The sequence below is a fragment of the Leopardus geoffroyi genome, chromosome B3 (assembly GCF_018350155.1).
Source record: "Leopardus geoffroyi isolate Oge1 chromosome B3, O.geoffroyi_Oge1_pat1.0, whole genome shotgun sequence".
Lineage (NCBI taxonomy): Eukaryota > Metazoa > Chordata > Mammalia > Carnivora > Felidae > Leopardus > Leopardus geoffroyi.
The window spans coordinates 9,814,200-9,835,833 of NC_059337.1; the positions used below are offsets into that span (position 1 = coordinate 9,814,200).

The 21,634-nt window shown below is 45.4% G+C and overlaps 1 protein-coding gene across 2 annotated transcripts in view; it reads right to left on the minus strand.

Annotated features, from left to right (window-relative positions):
- The window catches only part of AKAP13 (A-kinase anchoring protein 13), a 333,979-nt gene that overhangs the window by 158,208 nt on the left and 154,137 nt on the right, over positions 1 to 21,634 (minus strand). For both annotated transcript variants that reach the window (XM_045448718.1, XM_045448719.1), the window contains exon 7: positions 625 to 823. In XM_045448718.1, coding sequence (XP_045304674.1) covers positions 625 to 823 — 199 coding nt within the window. The remainder of the gene's footprint in view (positions 1 to 624; positions 824 to 21,634) is intronic.

The window sequence follows — 21,634 nt, forward strand, 5'->3', positions numbered from 1 at the left end:
GAAAAATTATGTAAACTTAGCCTTCAGATGTTATGGCCAAGAGACATGTACCCATATGACGTTTATATTATGCATAATAAATGCTACCAGGGAGTCTGTAATGTTTTTACGTCTGGCAACAACTTTATCTTGAAGGCCTGAGTGGATTATAAAATCTTTATTTTTTTTAGTGATCTTTTTACCATCCAACTATCAATTTAAATATAGTAACATTATCATCGCTCACTGGACTAGTTGTGAGGCTTTATTTCTGAGTATAGCAACCATCTCAGGAACTGTTTTGCTCAGTTTTATAAAGCTAAACTGACAAATTTATAAACAGACGAATTTCCCTTGATGCCAGGAAAACGGAGTTCTAGTTGTTGCGTATGTTTCTGCATCTGCAGTGTGTACATGTATCTTTCATTATTTCAAAAACATGGCAAAAAAAAAAAGAAAGAAAACTGCCCGCGGCCTCCTGCTGCCGCCCCCTATCTGTAAGTGCTAACATCCAACACCACTAAAACTGCCCTAAGGGGTTTCACAATCTGCGAGGAGAGCATTTTTAGGCTCCAATTGTAGCAAGGTTCACTGGGGGAAAGAGTGAGGGCACAAAAGCCTGAAAATGGACATTTTCTTCCTTACCATTAGCTGCTGTTGGATGTTCCTAAGTTTAAATATGTGTCCAGTGCAACGGTCTCCAGGAAATGGGGGTTCATGGTGCGCCTCGGACTCAGAGGTTAACGTATAGATGTCCAGCTCTCGATGGTGCCTCACAGAACAGTCTCCATAAGGGATCTCATAGGATAGACGGCTCCAGGAGTCTGGTTCTCCGGCGTTCTCCCTGGAAGCAGGCAACCGCTGGTTAACACACGTACGTTCTGCTCCCGGCGGCTCAGCGCCAGCCCTCTGCTCTTACCCGGCTGCTCTGGGGGACCTGTAGCAGAAGTCTGGTTTGGGCACTTCCCCAGGGATTCAGGCATGGCCCTAACTAACTGCTCCATCCTCCTCAGAAGAGGTCACAAATGGATTAAATGAGAACTGCAGGATTCCTCCTAAACAATGATGTTTTGATCAAGATAAAGAGAGGTCTGGGAGCTTAAAATAGTTAATATCATGCTAACAGCCAACTTAATGAGGAAATGTGAGGAGGATGGTCTTAGCCTGGTTTTCACTAGAAGCAAGGCTTATTACGCATTTCTCTCAAATTGGGTTACACCACACGTTAACTGCAGCGACTATACTGGGAAGTGCAGAAGTAGTCAGTACAACCCACACAAGGGCACTCCAACTTTTGTTGACAACTCTCAAAGTCAACCATACAGACCACGACTGGATGCCATATACACTATTCTTGTCAATACAATTAGGAAACCACTTGGTTCTAAGAACTCCAAGTTCAAATTTTTTTCATTTGGAAAACAAACAACCTTGCTCAACTAGTATTGTTCGTTATAAATGAAATAAGGCCGACAAAGGCACAGGTGTGTAAAAAAGCATTTCTGGGAAAGGCCTCAAAACATAAATTCTCTTTATGAACCAGGAGACTGGTAAAGTACCCCAGAGATTCTGGGAGGAGGAGGAAGGCTACGTTTGAGATCGTTCTGTTTTAAAATGGAAGAATTAAGAATGAAGTATGAAGAAGAAACAGACATGCCACCCACGGACAAATGGGAGGGATGACACACGACTCCCTCTCTGCAGTGTTTTATTTACTAAATCACACCTGTCTGTCATTAACAACTCACCAGATAATAACTGGAATTTGAAACTAACAATATGTTATATAAGAAAGCCCAGAAGTGAATAATTGTATGCTGGCTGAGTAACAATGAAGGCTGTTCTCTACTCTGAGTGAAGTGACCTCAAAAAGAAAAGTACAGTTGCCTCTTCTTGGGCAACGGGGGTTTGAACTGCACGGGTCCACTTACACACCGATTTTTCTCCCCAGAAATACAGTACGGTTCTATAAACGTGTTTTCTCTTCCTTATGACTTTCTCGGTACCAGCTTCTCTTCTCTGGGCTCCTTCACTAGAAGATTACAGTGCGCAATGCATGTAGCATACAAAGTTGACACTAACTGGCTGTTTATGTTATTGGGACGGCTTCCGAGCAACAGTAGGCTATTAGGTTTTGGGGGAGTCTATACTTACATTCGATTTTTGATTGCACAGAGGGTTCGCACCCCTGCACCAACAATGGACTGTTCAAGGGTCAATTCCACTTATAAGATAGTCACTTAAAGGTTCACCTGAATGACTCGACTAAGTGACCAATCAGCTATACCAAATAAAGGGGCGTGACTTCTCTGTAAACGGAGTTTTGAAGCTCAATTTGGGTTGCCATTGTCGCTAACTCTGGTTAACTGTCTGACAGAATCGGTAGCATAGCTGATTACTCAGATTACCTCCTACAGCCATACTCCACTAAGAAAAGACCTCTGAAAACAAAACCTGATTTACAGACCCCATCCCAGCGTGAACCAAGTATAATCCACGAAGAAGAGAGGACTGTTTGCCAAGGCAGGGGCAATTAAAAAGTGACACACTCCATTCCCAGCAAAATGGAATTCCCCACCAACCTTGCCACTATTAACTCTCGAACTGCTTCCTTTCAACTGTCTAAACCTTGAGAAACTGCCATCTGTAACCACAGACGATTTACCTTCTACCATTCCCAGGCTCTCCTTCCAGAGGAGGGTGCTTCCGTTGCCACAGTCCCCCCCAGGTGCCAATAACCCTTCCATCTCCCGACTCACTGTCCCTGTGAATTTGTGTTGCTTCCTAGTCTGTCTAGATACCAAAGACCAGTCAATGCAATTATTCTCCCACTGACTTCTGGGAACACCTGGTGCTGACACCCTTCCAAACCCATCGTGCCTGCAAGTCTGGGTCAAGCCCACCGTTCAGCAAGTATCTGTGTGCCAGGAAGCATTCCAGGTGCTGGTGATACAAACCAAAATCCTTACCCTGCTGGAACTTCTATACTTAGCAAGGGAGACAAGAACAGCCAGATTAAATAAAACAACTGGTTTCTGGAAGACAGCAAGTGCTATGGAGAGAAATAAAGCAGTGTGGTGGGACAGGAACACCTCACTGAGGCGGCATTTTAAGCCAATACATTTTGTGCTCTGTGTTCAGCATCATAGAAAATTTTTACTGAACCCACTAATAAAATGTGGCAAAACTCCAGGCATAAGAACGTTTACTGCAACTTTAGGTATAATAGTATTAAAAACTGGACAACCCCTGGTCAGTAACGAGAGGGCTATTTGATAAACTGATCTCTGGACTATTACGTAGCCATCACAAAAACTGAAATAATAGTTCAGTAACACTGAAATCTACAACATTCAGTGAAATAAGCAAAATAAAAAGCATAAAACTGTAAGTCTAGGCAGTAAAATGCACAAATAAAAATAGTGTCACAGTGGCTGGGTTTTAGGTTGTCTTCCCCGACATTTTAATTCATGTTTTTAACAAATTTTTTCAAGTCCCCTATTGAGCCAGGACTCGTTGCTGGTCTGTTAATGTTTTTACTCACTTGTGTGTTAGTGAAACTTTCTATAATTTCGTCAAAGGCCCAGCCTTAACCTTGTCTACTTCACTCTTGGGTGACCTTTCTGCCCGTCTTAGAAGCTTGAGACCACCTAAAGGGAGCTAAAACCATCTTCATCCACTAACAGATGGCTCTGCCCACCACCCCCCAGCGTCAAAGATGCCCCTTGCCAACACTGTGTTTGCTCTGTTCCGCCTGCCCTCCCTCGGTACCTGACGGGGTAATGCTCCCCCAGCTACCTGCTGTTTTCCACCCACTTCTGGACCAGCTCCTTCCTGCCTGCCTACCAGTGCGGTTAAACCACCAGCAGGAGACAGAGGGGCGGTGGCAGCAGAAGGGATTACTGGGGCCCTGCTGGGTCAAGAAGCAGCAGCACAAATCTGCACTCCACCCTGGAGACCAGATCTCACCGAGGAATCTGGCGCCTGGGGGGCATCTGACAGCGGAGACATTTTCTGGTGGTCACACCTTGGGTGGGTGGGTGGGGGGAGGTTCTGCGATGCACAGGACAGCTCCCCACGAGGGATGACCAGGCCCAGACTAGCAGTCGTGCTGACTTTGAGAAACACTGCTGTCAGCCCACTGACCCACTTTGTCCTCCCTCCCTTCCCCTCCTGCCTCGGCACCAGTCACCCAAACGTTTCAAGGCTCTGCAATTTGGCTCCCCCTCACTCCACTGGCCACTAAAACCTCACGGTCACGGGTGTCCACTGATAAGAAAATACCAAATCCGGTGGCTTTTCTCTGTCCCCGTCACCCTCAAGTTTTGCAGACTTTTAAAATAGCGACTGGATTCTTCTGAACTTCATTCTCTCTGGACGTTCATAAAGAACCATCCTATTTTCCTCCGGTTTTCTCTGGCTCTCTCTCCTCCTCCTCCTCACATGGTGGATGTGAGCACAGCACACATCAGCTTCCTACCCTCTCCCACTTCCTTTCCTCCTCTCCCACAGCCCCACCCCACCTCCCAAATCTCTCTCCAGCTGCAAAGTCCGCGTTCCTGTCCCACACTTCCACCGACTTCCATGTGTTCGCCAGCATGTGCGGTGGGCATTCTCTGATGTCAAAACTCAGTTTCATGTTCCCCCATCCCCCAAGGCGGCAGCAACCCGACTGATTTCCATGAATGAACAGTGGTCATCCCTAGTAACACCACTTACCTTCTTCAGAACATCCTGCTGGTTCTGGCTTTCCCATTCGGTGCCTTACTTCACTTCCTACGGGCCCCGAGTCACCTGAACTCTTGCAGTCACTCTTGTTACAGGCCAGTTGCCGTACACCCGCCACCGCTCCCCAAATCTACCCGACAGAATCATCTTAAGGCAACAGTGAGGTCTCCTCCTGCCCCAAAGTTTTGCTGTGCCTTCCCATTATCACCTGTCTGCTGGGAGGGAAGCAGGCACGGTATATGCCCCCATCGCCTAGGCTTTCCCTTCTCCTCTTAAGCATTCTACGGAGCAGCACCCCACGTGCACCGTGTGGATATAAAGCAGAAAGCCACACAACTTCACGACCCAGGCTGCTCGGCTATGAACGCCAGAATGACAACTGTCTCGTTCCGCTCTGCGACATGAGCTTCGCTGGCATGACAGCTGCAACGTGTCCATGTTAAGGCACTGACTTAGTAACACACGTAAATCTGGCCTAACATTCTGGGGCTATGTTACAGAAAATCCACGCTCTTCCAACAACAGGATCACAAAACAGACAGCCACGCCACGTACGCAGAAGAGTGATGAGGGATCCAGGACGGATGAGGCATCACAGACTCCCCAGCACTGAAGGGGGGTATTTAGCTCACCACGTGCCGCCTCCCTAACACTTGAATGCAGCCGGCCCCCTCCTCCTCCTAACTGCTCTAACGTCGGTCACAGCTGCGTTCAGTGTCTACATCATTACACATCTAGAAGTGCCGATAATGGCTGCTTCATGTAACGACCTAAGAGAACTCTCCCTTTCTGGCACAACTTATTATTTTCTCTTGAATTCAGTTACCTTCCTTTTTCTAAGTACTCCCAGCTAGAACTTTGGCTTTATGGTCTTGTTTCACAATGGAATTCTCAAAGACCGTTCAAGGAAACATCTGCTCAACACCCACTAAGCAGCAGGCATCCCACTGGATGCCAGGGCCACCAGATAAATATGGCAGCTCTTCTCCAGGACACGTGCAAACACACGGACTCCGGTCAACCATGGAGCGCTCCTACACAGCCACAGTCTGGCTCACTGGAGGTATGGTCCCTTCCACGGAAGCGAGAAAGCAAGAAAGAACTAGGAATTTTACACTTGCAAGTGTGGCATCTCATGCACTAAACACGCCATGTTTCATCAAAATTACAATGCTACTTCTTGTAAAAGTGTCGTTACTTTATGCATCACTAGGAAGGAAAAAACTTGAGTGAATTATGACATGACATTGTAGCGGTGTTGATCAGAATGTATCCGATTTCACAGCCAGAACAATGTACGCCTTAAAAGAGATTATTAACAGGGGCGCCTGGGGCTCAGTCAGTTGAGCGTCTGACTTCAGCTCAGGTCATGATCTCACAGCCCGTGAGTTCGAGCCCCGCATCGGGCTCTGTGCTGACAGCTCAGAGCCTGGAGCCTGCTTCAGATTGTGTGTCTCCCTCTCTCTGCCCCTCCCCCTCTCGCAAAAATAAATAAATGTTAAAAGTTAAAAAAAAAGAGAGAGAGAGAGATTAACACAGGGTGTAAATATAGCCAAACGCCCTTTTGCACATGGCAGTGGTAGCGAAATGGTCAAGTGACCTGTTCAAACCTCATCGGTTTCCACAGCATGCTCTGATGAACGATAACATCCGCCCGTCACCCGTGTCCCTGAAGCGAATGGGCAGCAGGTGCATGTGAAGACAGCAGCTCCGAGGCCAAGGACTGAGCTGCAAGGTGCCTCGGCAGACTGTGGCTGTGGCTTGGTCTACTTCAACAAAAATAGCTAACACACGGTGTTCAAACTTTAAAGTAGCTGAAAATCGTCAAATAAAACCATCTGCAGAGAAAGAATTGCTGGCTGGTGATGGGGCCAGTCCAGGGAAGGAAAGTCAAAGCCCTGCTCTCTCTCCATCCACCTTCCCCCTCTCCCCACCTCCCCAGTGAGAACATGGGGCATAGCTAAATGTTCTGTAATCCCCAAAGTACAGAATTCCTTTATGTAAAACTACCACATTTCCCATTTCACAGCCATTTTCCTTGTTTAGTCTCCTATGGACTTGGAGATCAGCTGCCCAGCCTTCTCTCTTGATTAGAAGCCCTCTCTGGGTCACAGTTCGTAATTACGCTGTCCCTCGGCTTTGTAGTTCTTCCACAGAGGGGACTATGCCTGAGTATCTAAAGTTTACCTTAGAAAAGTAACACAAAGATTTTACTGCAACCAAATCAAGTCTGGCAAGACAGAAAAGCACACCCACAAGTTTACTTGCAATTCTGGTTGTTTCTACTGGGGAATTAACAGGCACCACAGCCTCAGCTGGGATGTTTTGTTGTTGTTGCTTCCAAATGAGCGTTGTACAGATGAGAACGTGTCAATGCTGTGGGTGGCAGTCTCTTCCCAGGTCCTTTCTCCTCCCAGGGAGGACACCACCCCTCTGAAGAAAGGGGTACTGTCACTACTAATGGTGGCAATTACGCAGCATGGAGACGCTTCATTCCTACTCCACCAGACAGTATTGAGGTCTCTTAAAAATTTCTTAGACTGTCACATTCAGCCAGACCCCAGAACAGCCTTCAAGACAGAGAGGCCAACACCACGGTGACCTTGAAACTTTCAATCATCCTCTCATGAGGCAATTTATACTGCTCCCAGCCACTCCCAGGCACCCCGCATTTCACCCTGAGTTTCTAGTACGACCCCCCAGGGCAGTCTCTCACCAGGCACCAAAAGCCCCGGGGCGCTGCACCGCCATGCTCTCTTTACTCATCTGTCATCCGACCGAGGACAAGGACCACACTGCTCCTGGCTGGCGGGGCCTTGCTACCCTGCTCACTCTCTTGACACACTGCAGGTACTCAAACAGATGCGCAGATTTCACTCCAGGGCGGGGTACCAATATTCCTCTGTTTTGCTCACGATGCTTTACCAACGGTTTGAGATCATGGAGAGCTCGCTCTCTGTGAAGGGCGAGACCCCCTAAAGAAGCAACTCCGGTAAAGCCCATGTAGCGGCAGAAATGGCTTAGAAGGTGAACTTGGCAAGGAACTAGCCCCAGCGCATGTCCAAGGTCAGGGGGAGACCACTGCTATGAGGATACTACTGGGCAGCTGACGAAAAGGGAACCTAAAGCCCATACGAGATCGTATTAATGTTCTATTAATGATAAGTGCACTGTGATAAGAATATGATGAGGGCGCCTGGGTGGCTCAGTCGGTTGGGCGTCTGACTTCATTCGGCTCACGTCATGATCTTCTGGTTTTTGGGTTCCAGCACCGCGTCGGTCTCTGTGCTGACAGCTTAGAGCCTGGATCCTGCTTCGGATTCTGTGTCTCCTTCTCTCTCTGCCCCTCCCCCCGCTCACGCTATGTCTCACTGTTTCTCAAAAATAAATAAATGTAAAAAAAATAAAAATAAAAAAAAAATATGCTGAAACACTTAGGAATAGTGGGACCAGTCTGCAACTCATTCTCAAGAGTTCAGCAAGATCGTATATATACAAGTACACCCACCGATAAAGCAAGCATCACAAATGTGCGTTTCGGTGAAGAGCATACAGGAGCTCATTGTTCCGCTCTTGCCATCTTTTCTATGGTTCAAGAGTTTTCAAAATAAGAGGGTGATTTAAAACATTAACCTACAGGGGCGCCTGGGTGGCGCAGTCGGTTAAGCGTCCGACTTCAGCCAGGTCACGATCTCGCGGTCCGGGAGTTCGAGCCCCGCGTCAGGCTCTGGGCTGATGGCTCAGAGCCTGGAGCCTGTTTCCGACTCTGTGTCTCCCTCTCTCTCTGCCCCTCCCCCGTTCATGCTCTGTCTCTCTCTGTCCCAAAAATAAATAAACGTTGAAAAAAAAATTAAAAAAAAAAAAAACAAAACATTAACCTACAAAAAGGCAGGGGCAGCAATTCTTAGTTAAGGCAGGGAGGAAACGAGTATTATTTGGGTATCTACTGAGAAATGGGCAGGTGCGTATACTGTTTAATCCTCGTGTGAATCCTCCAACGAAGCGCTACTCCCAGCTCAGAGGAGAGGATGTGGAGACTCAGAAATACCAGCTCGCTCGCGCGAGTCACACCACGTCCGTCAGCAGTTCGATACACCTGGCTTCCAGCGACACACGCTGCCACTTGGAGAAGGGAGAGCCTGGGCGACAGACCTGGCCTCTCTGAGCGAGCGCCACACTCTGGAAGAAGCCCCTAACGGGCCTTCCGCATGGGCGCTGCAGCAGCGAAAGGGGGCAGGAAGCAAACGCTCTAATAGTGCCCAACACACAGGTGGTGCTCCCCTGACGCAGCACTCCCTACAAAGGCTGGAGGAACTGATGCGAATCCCAGGTGGACAGACCCAGAGCCTGTGCTCTCCCGCGATCTGATGCCGCGCCACTCTCGTGCAAGGGGTCGCTCTTGACGGGAAGCCCTCGCCAGATGCCACAGCAGGACACACGGAGGGTCACTGGAAGGCAGAGGAGACACCTGGAGCGGAAGGAGGTCTTCGACAAATCCAAAGAACGTCCATTCCGGGCCCAGTGCCGTCCACCACACGGGCATTCCTCCGGTGGTAGAGAGTTCTGCCAAGTTACTCAACAGCACACGCAGCTCGGGTGCCCGGCGAGCAGCACGCAAGGTGCAGGGGAACGGTCCAGCCCAGGGGCTCGCTGCCCAGCGATCTTCGAAGCAAGCACATTCCTCTCAGATGAAAGACATGTCAACTCTGACAACCGAGCCTCTCAATCTCCTTTTTAAAAAGGACACACTAAATTGTTCACCACATTTGTCACAGAACTGATACTAACTGGCACCTACCATTCCCTAAGGGGAAAAACTGTTCTGCTTGCCATAACGAATCACCACAAATTCATCTAATTACATTGAATTTAGGTTTCCCTGGAGGCGAGATCACAGGAGCATATGAAAAAGCAGGGCGCTAAGGTCGGACTAGAACCCCCCTGGGGTGCCTGGGTGGTTCGGCCAGTTAAGTGTCAGACTTCGGCTCAGGTCATGATCTCACCGTTCGTGAGTTCAAGCTCCGCATCAGGCTCTGGCTGACAGCTCAGACCCTAGAGTCTGCTTCGGATTCTGTGTCTGCCTCTCTCTCTCTGCCTCTCCCCTGCTTGTACTCTGTCTCTCGCTCTGTCTCAAAAATAAATAAACATTTTTAAAAAATTTAGAAACCCCTTTTTATCATTGTCTGGTCCAAGACAGATTATTTAAGCTTCTTGGAGCCAAAGCTTTTTCATCTGTTTACAAAAAAGTGACAATAATATCAGCTTTCTTACAGAGTTGTTCTAAGGATCAGAGATACACTTAGTATTACATTAGTTAATAATAGTTTCTATTTCCTTCCACAAAGGAGGGGTACACACCCTAGTCACTTCCTTCTACAGCTGCGTTTGTTAACGGTTTAACAACGTACGAAACACTGAACTATGTGTTTTATTTACATCACATCGCCTCATTTATTCTTCCAACTATGCTGTGAAGGAAGCTATCACCCCAATTTGCAGATGAGGAAACCGAAGGTGTGAGAAATTCAATGAACTGCCTCGCAGCTAGTGAGTCACAGGGCCAGACCCAGGGCTGGTGTTCTAACCACCACACAAAACCGCCTCTGCTGCCTGTTTCACACTAGAAAATGCAGACCCGTGAAACACACGAGGTATTTCTAACATACCCTCTTTGGAGGGTTACGTTTTGGGGGCGTACACGTGTTAGGGGCATGAGATTCATGGCCCACGGCTTCATGGTCATTTTTCTGTCTACACTCAGAGAGGCTACCTGGGTTCTAACTCCAGGGCTCCATGACTTCTGGAACACCTTGATCCTCCAACAGCCGACGTTCTGCATTTTCTAGTCTCACATTACTGCACTGCTTCCAGGATCTTAAAAAAATAATTTTTAATATCTTACCATGTTGCTAATTACATTTGCAAAAGGATCTAACATACCAACATTCACAGAATAAGTAACAATTAAAGTTAAGTCAAAGTTTTCTTCTAATTAAAAAAATTTTCTTAACGTTTATTCATTTTTGAGAGACAGAGAGAAAGGGCGTGAGCAGGGGGAGGGGCAGAGAGCAAGGAAGACACAGAATCCGAAGCAGGCTCCAGGCTCTGAGCTGTCAGCCCAGAGCACAACATGGGGCTTGAACCCACAAACCGTGTAATCATGACCTGAGCCAAAGTTGGACGCTTAACCAACCGAGCCACCCAGGCGCCCCTAAAGTTACGTCAAATTTCTACTAGACGGGCATCTAAATATTTACTGATGTGGTCAACCTTAGTTGTTGATACCCCTTATTTAATCATATTTAAGGCACCAACCTGATTCAAATAACTCTCAGGAATTAATTTTCAGGTGTAATGTGAAGTCTAATTTTCCCACTAAGGCAAAGTTCTTAATCTCAACTGCATCTTACAGTTACCTGGAGGAGCTTTTTTAAAATCCTGATTTCCAGATCACGCTTAACACCAATTAAACAGAAATCTCTAGAGGTGGCCCTCAGGCGTCAGTATTTTTTAAAGCTCTCCAGGAGATTCTAATGTTTAGTCAGAATCCTGACGTACAGCCAAAGCTGCAAAATACCACATTAAAGTAACCTACAGATGCAAGTTCATTTTAAAAAGAGTAAGTTAAGGCTGGCAAGACTGCAATAAACACTGAAGCTGTAAGTATTGTACCCTTTGACGTAATTATAGCATTCCTTGTCATTTACTTTATAGAAATAAGTTAACAGAAGAATTAATAGGTAAAAACGAGGTTCTTTGCCGCATTCATTACTTAGCTTCGGATTTTTTTAATGTTAAAACTAACATTCAACACTAGGTAAATGGGTTAAATTCTCAAGACAGAGTATTTTCGAGGGCCCCAAAAATAATGATAAAGACCACAGAAATAGATAAGAGTAGGAAAAAGTAAAAATACCAGAACACAAAACAGAAAATCCGCTGCAATTGTTTAAAACAACAATGCAAGTGGGAGGTAATATCTGATAATGAAATAAATCTGCCTTATTGGTGGTGGCATTATGAATAATATTATGTCTAACTTAACTGTTAAAAAAAATAAATGCTAACTCTCCCTCTTCATTACCATTCTTGCTTCTGGCCTAAATCCAAGGACAGAGGCCGCATAGTGCAAGTGTCCCTGTGAGCTAAGGCAAGGGAACACAGAGAAATAAGCCTGAGTCTGGACTCTGACACAGGAACACTAAATTCATCCCCAGACCAGCACCAGGCACTTCAAATGGATCCTCATCTAAGAAACCCAGACTGACCATCCCAACTCACTCAGCAATGCACTTTCTCTTTTTTCTACCCTCTCCCTCCCCAGATGACTGAGGTCACCTAAGAGATGACAAAGAGATTGCTATTTAAGTATTACTTGTGAGGCCCCTGGGTGGCTCAGCCGGTTGAGTGTCTAACTTTGGCTGAGGCCACCTCATAGGTCCTGAGTTCAAGCTCCACATCAGACTCTCTGCTGACAGCACGGAGCCCACTGCAGATCCTCTGTTTCCCTCTCTCTCAAAAATAAATAAATAAATACTAAAAAAAAAATATTTTTTTTAATAAAAAAAAAAAAAGGATTACTTGGATTTCTATTTCTATAAAGCTGGGTTGCTCTCTCGCAGAACACAGGATTCTTTATCTATTCCATGACAGTTACTGGCTTCATAACTACTTACCAGCCTCCTCATACAAAGTGTACTTAGTGAAAAGAGACACACAGGCACGTGAGGATTCTCTCGAGAGGGAGACCATTATCACTGTGACTAAAACCAAATTCCGGGCTGGGGAAAGAGAAACGCTTACAAAATAAGCTGAAACTTGGAAAGAATAACAGAACTGGATAAAATAATTTGAAACTGATGATAAAAAACAGACCAGGAAGAAAAGTCCAGTATCCAACCACTCGGAGAGAGAGAATACATCTTTAAAATGTTCAGTTTCTTTAGCTTTCTCATGAAGCAAACACACACAACAAAATCAAACAGCAACCCTAGATGTTTACCTATTTAATCTAATCACAACAGAGGGCAAGGAAAGCAGTCTATTTCTTCCAGTCTTCTTTCTGAAAAGCATTTGAAACTCAATATAACCGAAAGATTAAGACCCAAACATAAATCTGTAACTCTAGTGTAAGGGTGACCATTAAAACCAGCTAATTAACAAGCTTCCAATGGCAAAGTTGCCATAATTCTATAGACAAAGTGAGTTGTTCTGCTTATAAACATGGGTAACTTGAATCACAATGAAATCATCACTGTGTAAACTAGTTTTTTCCAGCTCAGGAAAAAGAGAAAACATTCTTACTCATTAGTCTGGGCAGGACTCTTCAGACATGAAGTTCCCTTAACTTTATATAAGGTTACTTTCATTAACATTTAAGAAAAGAACTAATACTTAACAAGTCCAGTAAGCTTCCAATGAGCTTGTGTATTTTTATATGATGCATTGCCCCGATTTAGCATTTTTCGTAATTCATTGTTGAAATGGATTAATCTTATTTGGAAGCAGTTAGACAAATAACATGTGTCAAAATAAACAGACAAGGTTTCTTTCACAGACTAGATGTGACTTTTTTCAGGTCTCTGTTCTCTAATGTGCTGAACACTGTGCAGAAACATACATCTATCTGCTCTCCCTGTGCACAGCACTGTGCAGTAAGTTGTTAGATGGGTTGAAGGACAGCTTCTCAAACTAACAAGGACCAGATTTTTAAAAAAATTTTCCAATTTGTTACAGAAGCAAAAATTCTAAAAATGAATTACTAGAAAAAAAGTGAAATTTACAAGATGCAAAACTGAAGCTCAGAGCTCTTATTAGATTCAATAGATACAAAACGACTCTGTCAAATTACCATAAAAGTTCTTAAATACACTCTCTCCACTCCATACTTGAACTCATCAGACTAGTGGGTGACAAAGAACAGGCCAATCAGCTCTGAGACAAGCCTGCCTCACCCTGAACAGCAGTGGGTTACAAGAGAGATCCCTGCAGACTGCCAGGAACCACGTTTTATATTCCCACCACCTACAGACCCTGGCGAGTCAGACAAGCCAGAGAGAGAAAAGTCACGGCACAGACGGGGACACGGAACGTGGAACCAGTTACAGATGCACTGAGCAAGTGTCCCTTTCTCCCGAGGTATACTCCACATAGGCCTGGGCAAAGCGGAACACTAACTCCACAATATTCAAGAGTATTTTAGAAGTTCAATCCTAACTGGTGTTTATTATTATTTTTTTTATAAAATTAAAAGCATCTGGGGACGCCTGGGTGGCTCAGTTGGTGAAGCATCCGACTTCAGCTCAGGTCATGATCTCACAGTTCATGGGTTCAAGCCCCATGTCAGGCTCTGTGCTGACAGCTCGGAGCCTAGAGCCTGCTTTGGGTTCTGTGTCTTCCTCTCTCTCTGCCCCTCCCCCGCTCACACTCTCTCTTATCTGAGAGAGAGAGAGGGTGGGGGGAGAAAGAGAGTGACTCTTTTTTACTGTGTATTCATTTTTGAGACAGAGAGTGAGCGGAGGAGGACCAGAAAGAGGAGACACAGGACAACAGATGTGAATCCTATGAAAGAGCCAGCATATAGAGTTGCTGGGACAACATGTAGAAGGCAGAGGGGACAGCCGAGCGCAGGGAGCCCGAGGCAGCAACCAGCTGGCCCGTGCAGAGAAAGCAATGGGAATGAGGTCTCAGAGTTGTACGGGGTTCAGATCTCACGGGGCTTTGTGGACCATGGCACCAACTGGGATTTACTCTGAGTTGGATGAGAAAATGTGAGAAGAAAGCAAAGATGAAAACACAAAAGAAGGAAACTAGTAACATTAACTATTAGTTTGATACCAGATCAGTATTATTTACCTTCAATCCTTGGAACAACTTTGAGGCAGGGATCAGTGTATCTCCACACGTCACATGAGAACACAGGCTGAAGCAGCAATGTGTCAAGTCCACAGCCAATGAGTAAAAAGGCCAGAATTTGCACCCAGACCTAATTCCAAAACTCTGCACCTCCTGCCACTGTGCACAGGGATACGGACCTTCTAAGTGTCAAACTATGACCACGTTCAAATTACAGAAACTGTTAAGCCTGTTATATTTATCAGAAGCTCATCAAAGCATATTAGATTTTGTTATAAATTTTATAGGATCCACAGCAAGTTGACAACTGCAGAAACCCATAAATCAAGAAGCCATTCCTCAGAGATGGGATGATAGAATCCAAATTGAGTATCCACGGCTGGCGCCCAAATTCCAGGTTTCTGCAAGTGCAACAACAAAATTCAACACGCACAGACAGTATTTCAGCTAATTCCAGCATTCCCGCCGCTACGCACCGATCAACCACAGCCAGCCAGCCTCTGCCCCCTCACCTGGTCCAGCATGATGCGGCCCAAGCACAAGGTCGGGGTTGATGCTAACATACATGTAAAATCCTGTTGAAACCAAGCGCAGGAAAAAACCATTTTCCCGGTACTAACAACGCTAGTCATTCGGGGGGGGAAGTTCAAAGAGGCGTCTTCTTGAGATCAGCGAGAGCCAGATCAAATGTCAGAGAATCCACACTGAAGACCAACAATGCCGCAGTGTGGAAGCGGATACTCACGGACGGCTGCCCAGGCACCACGAATATCGCAGGCCCATGCTACCTGGGCCCCGGCTCCGCACTGCAGCTGGCAGGGCAGGGCAGGGCAGAGCAGCCCTCCCAACAGTGTGTTCTGCTGAGTCTACTTCTGACAGGAACTGCAGAGTCCAGTTCCTTGTTTCAGAGCTACTGCAACACCTGCCATGAAGCCACCTCGCCCTCACAGTGCCAAGCCCCACGGAGTCCTACAAAATCGACCCCAGCTGCGCTAACGTGCAGCGGGAGAGGCAAAATGTCACAAAGGGAGAGGGGAGTGGAGGGGGGATCCCGATGCACAGGAGGCGACTATCTTAGGTGCTGGTGAGGAACTCACTGCCACACCAGTTATGCATCCATGCACACGATACTCGGCTTTTCTCTCCTTCCTCTTTTTTTTTTTTTTTTTGACGTTGTACTGCAACCCTGCCCTGAACTCATATAGGAATGATGCAGAGGAAAGAGGGCACATTATCTGGGTAACGATGGTGTATCAGCAATTTTTCATCAATTCTGTGCTGTCAGATAACTAAAAGTAACACTTTTCTAAGGTAATGGTTGGAACATGCGAGAAACAGACGGACTTGCTTCGATCCTTTGCTCTGACACTGCCACCTGTATGCTCTTGGGTCAGTTGCAGAAATTTCTCTGTGGCTCAATGTCCTCATCTGCAAAAGTGGGAACACTGGGTTTGCCGAGATCAAATACGAACATGACTATATAAAGTGTTAGCATAGTGTCTGGCTCTCCCAAAGCGCCCAATACATGGTGAGTATATCGGATACTATAGGGCTGGTGTATTTCCAAGGAACAAAAAAGAAGGCAGTTTTTGAGGTGTATATTGGAAAATAAAGAAAAGGCACAGAACCCTTCTTGTGGGCTGTCAGACAACTAAAACTACACCTACGTCACCCTCCCACTACTTACTCCCAAAAATCCAAGAGGAAGACGGCACTCTTCTTCCCGGTGGTACCAAGGGAGTGTTACCGTTGTGGGGGAGGCTGACCGGGAAAAAAATATGTCAGAGACTGGATGGTGCTGCAGAGAGGTCCTATTTATATAAAGCTGAGTGGTTGTCTTAGTTCCAGCAAATCTTTTTTCCTAGCTCTCCCAACAGAGGGACATCCTGAGTTTCTATGAACTTCACAAGCACATCCTCATTTTATCCTCAGAGTCCTAGGAGGTACATGCTATCGTTTCCCATTGTACAGATGAGGAAACCGAGGCTCCTAGGCAATAAGCAATCGGGATGCACCCACATTCGGCTATGCCATCAGGAAGGCTAACTGGATGCCAACCGAACAGGTACGTGCTCGATGATCACGTGACTACAGAGGTCACCATCATACTAGCGAAGCAACAGCACCAACACAAGGAATGCTGTTAAAATAAGGAGTACTTGCATGAGCATTTTCTGCATAGTTCAAAGTGCAAATCTCCTTATATGCTTTTTATGCATAAATTCTATTGGCCAGTCAAAGCAGAAATGTGTACTTCTTAAGAGTAAAATGCTACACTTAGTAAGTGTGAAAGCATGTAATGCTGTGTGCAAAAACAAGAGTTTTCAAACGGTTAAATTAGTAGAGAAGTAAGTAGACAGTTAATATGACCATTAAGAATATGCACTGGCTAGGTACCTTCAGGAAGAACATTTTACCTTTCTAGAGACAACAAATGTTCATTAAAACATCAATGATAGCGGTGCCTGGGTGGCTCAGTCGGCTGAGTGTCCAACTCTTGGTTTCAGCTCAGATCATGATCCAGGGTCATGAGATCGAGTCCCATGTCGGGCTCCACCCTGATCATGGAGCCTGCTTACAATTCTCTCCCCACTCCCACCCCATGCCCCTCTCCCCTGCTTGCGTGCGCCCTTCTCCCTCTCTAAAAAAAATAAATGAAATTTTAAATGACAGAAGAATTACAGATATCAAATTATATAAAAATTTTGATTAACTTTTTGTTAATGATCTTTTATCACATTAAGTAAACACTGCACAGAATTACTTGAAACCTGCACGTATCTTATTCCATTTAGGCCACATTTCTTTCAAGGAGAAATGCGATTTGTAAATTATTCACGTCTTATTAGAAAAGAATTAAAAGCAGGAGAACAATACTCCAAATTTTACCAAGACTCTGAAGGCCACCTTCAGATTTTACAAGACGGACAAATGGCCAAATTCATGTATTACAGCTAAGATGTGTCGTCCTGAATTCAGACAGAAGTATGTGCAGAAATGTGGAAAGAATGAGGTACCACAAACACATTTTGTTTTCACTAATCAAATGTCAAAACAACAGATTTTTTAAATTTTTTAATGTTTGTTTATTTTTTCGAGAGAGACAGAGTGTGAGCGGGGGAGGGACAGAGAGAGAAGGACACACAGAATTCCAAGCAGGCTCCAGACTCCAAGCTGTCAGCACAGAGCCTGACACGGGGCTCGAACCCACAAACCGTGAGATTATAACCGGAGAGGAAGTAGGACCCTTAACTGACTGAGCCACCCAGGCACCACATGAACAACAGACTTTAAATAAGAATACTTCGGTGCAGCTCCTTCTAGTTTTAAGTGTCTAGGGACACTAAACATTTGAACAAAACTTTGTCAAATGATGGTTTGACAATGGTAACCAATTTCAGCAGCTGAAGCATTTGTCAGGTTCGTAAAACCAAGAACCCAAGTATAGAATTCCTTCTAGAAAACCTGTTCCTGGAAAACTTTCCTGAATTACAATTTTCTATAGCCCAACTAGTTAGAGATATTATTGATGCACTGGTAGAAAGTAATTTTTTTTTAACACTTATTTATTTTTGAGAGAGAGAGAGAGAGAGAGAGAGCAAGCATGTGCACCAGCAGGGGAGGGGCAGAGACAGCGGGAGACACAGAATCCAAAGCAGGCTCCAGGCTCCGACCTATCAGCACAGAGCCCGACACGGGGCTTGAACTCGCTAGCCTAGTGAGATCATGACCTGAGCTGAAGTCAGACGCTTACCTGACTGAGCCCCACCCAGGCACCCCAAAGTGAGTATTCAATGAATCGAGAGCAATCTAGCAGTTGCTAATGCCGAGAGAGAGAGAATCCCTGCTCTTCCACTGTAAACTCAAACTTGTAAAACAGAACTAACTATTCAATGTTAGAAAATGGACAGAATATGTTGTATTTTATACCGTATCATACTTAACTCGTTTCACAGAACTTCATTCACAGGCATAGATATTCAGCTTTGGCCAAATACTGATTTTGGCCAAAAGGTTTATTCTACACGCTTAGTGTTTTTCCTTAAGAATAATTTTTATTTCTGTTAATAATACATGCAGGTAACATTTTCAAGTCATTCTTTCTTTAGGCATGCCCTTAAGGAAGCTCCAAAACCGACCAAGTAAAAATAATGTGTAACGGTTACAAAAGGTCTGTTTTCTAGAGGGTGGAGGGTGCCAACCTAGCCTTCCTTGTCTCACATACGCCCATCAAGTCCCACAATCCAGGCTCACTGTAAAGTCAGAAATGTTTTCCAAATCACGTGCTGTTGCCACAGAGAATCTGCTACGAGGCGTCAAGTGATGTGACTACTCCACAGGCCTCTGAAGAGAGGCTCTTAGGCCTGAAGTCACTCACGTGTCATCAGAAACACACACAACCCGGGCCCATTCGCACACACACACAGCAAGAAGTGCATGGAAGAAAACCCAAGACATGTGGGACGGCTCTGCTATTCCAACCAACTTGCAACACCAATCCATCTTCTTAGGAAGTCCAAGGCAGTGTAAAAGTTCAAGTGCGGTTTGTAACCAATTCCTGGTCCATTACTTAGCGGCTGTGGCAATTCCTTTCTGAAGTGAGGAGACTATGCCCGCCCCCAAAGGGCTGGAGAGAGAATAAGATATACAAACATTTATGCAAAGTGCCTAGCACAAATACAATAAACGGCAGCTGGGGCTGGCTATTGTTCTATAAATACATAATGCTCAGAAAGTGCACTTCGCGGGGCGCCTGGGTGGCTCAGTCAGTTAAGCGTCCAACTCCTGATTTGGGCTCAGGTCATGATGTCAAAGTTCCTGAGCTCAAGCCCCACACTGGGCTCCACGAGGACAGAGGACAGTGTGAAGCCTGCTTGGGATTCTCTCTCCTCCCTCTCTGCAATCCCCTCTCTCTGGCTCTCTGCCCCTCCCCCACTCATGCACATGTACAATCTCTCTAAATAAATGAACTTCAAAAAAAAAAAAAAGAACAAGTGTATTTTGCAATTTTCTAGCATGCTGCTGCACAGGGCAATAATCCTGAGATTACTATTTGAATGGCTTTAACAGAAAAACAAAAACAAAAACAAAAAAAAAAACTAGGTAATGTCAAAATTCTTAAAATGCTCCAATTGAAAATTTACCAACAAAGAAAAAAAGTCATTGAACACCAGATTGGTGAATCATCGTAATCAAATTAGGTTGGTTAAAAGACTGACAATATTATGAAACATGCTTCCGCCCAAAATTCTATCAATAAAGTGTAAACACATCCCAAGGACAGGCTTGTGCACAACAACCACCGACTGACTAGATGGCCTTGGGCAAGCTAGCTGGCCTGTGTGTTTTCCCACCTGCGGAAGAACACCAGCTGTATGAACCTGCACCTCAGACCTCAGCGGAAAGGTTCTAAATGAGGACACACTGAAGCACTAACATAGCAGGTACTCGTTAACGCGTGCGCCCTCCCCTCCTCCCAGATTCCTCTCAGTTCTACAGCCTTCTTCACCAGGACACAGAGACCCAGATCACACAGTGAGAAAGGAGGATGGGTGGATGGACAGACAAATCTAAGGATGGACAGGTGGATGGGACTTGAGCCAGAGAAATGTAAAGTTCAAAACAAAACAAAAACAAAAACCCTCCTCCTCTCTGGCTACTATTTCGAAGGTAAGTTTGTATGCTTGTTTCGCTCCTTCCCCTCCTAAACAAAAGCAAAGGCTCCAAACTTGGTTTGTGCCAGATGGGCTATGGAGGACCCACTTGCCAAGTACTCAAAGAGGACCCTAAAAAGGCAATCGCTATGTTAACAGAACATCTTGCTCAACAGCACTGAGTTCCATTGTGCAATATCTATGCTTGAGTACTTATGCTACCAGTTGACCCTGAACCCAGGTTTCAAGTGTAAACGTGCCAAGAGAAGGACGTGAGAATCTACAGACCCGAACTCTCTGAGAGGGGCCGGTATCGCCCTACAGTAACAAACCACAGCCTAGTGCCCAGTGTTGGCCAGGGTGGGTCTACACTCTGCAAACACACGGGTGTCATCTCTACCTAGACAGGTCCTCGGATTTTGAGCTTGAGCCTGGTTCTGAAACTCTGTAGCCTTGTGACTTTGGGCAACTCACTTCACCTCTATGGCCTCAGTTTCCTTAGTTATAAAATCGGCATAATAACACCTAACCTATCCACTCATTAGGGTCCCGTGAGAACCAATGTAAAAAGACAGCTGGGGTGTCAACAAGACTTAACACCACGTAATGGGTAACAGAAGTGGAAAGCAGAGGTCAGGACTAAACAGAAAGCTTATAACCCTCTCCTCATTAAGTGTTAATCATCCCATATCCCTGTGGCCTCTTCCGGAGTCTCTTTCCTCCTGTCAAAATTTTGTAGAGAGAAGATTATGGGCCTTGGAATTGCACACGTGTGTGTGAAGGAGCTTCACCACCTTCTAGAAAGCCTTGGGTTAGTTACTGTCCTTCTCTGAGCCTTCGTATTTCGTCCATACAACACAAATAAGGCCTATTTCAGAAGGTTTTCATAAGGTGGAAGTGAAATATCAGCCATAATGTACCAACCATGCTTTCTAGCACACTGCAGGCAGTCAATAAAGAGATTTGTTAAACTGATACAGAACACAGCAGTTTGAAACTCTGAAGCTCGCTCTCAGGGCAAATGAAGTATTTCAACACTTTCATGTCAATGCTCCAGAGTTTAAATTCTCCACAGGAGTCATCTTCCTGGAAGGGTGGCAACAATGGAAATGATCCCACGTCCATCTGGGGCTCCCTGTTCTGTCACCCAGAGGCATCACATCACAGCATCGGGCAGAGGACCAAACTAATTTTTTTTTTGTTTTGTTTTTAAAACAAGTGCTATCTATTACACTAGAGAATAACTTCAAATCTAATCAAGCAGGAACAACCAAATGATACCCGGAATTACCTTCCAGACTTTGACAGAAACTTCTTAACGTTATGAAAAACTGATACGAGTCTAGAAGTAATGGAAAACCAAGGAAAGGGCAATAATATTCTTTCAGTCACTGTGTCACACTCTTCATGCATTCCTT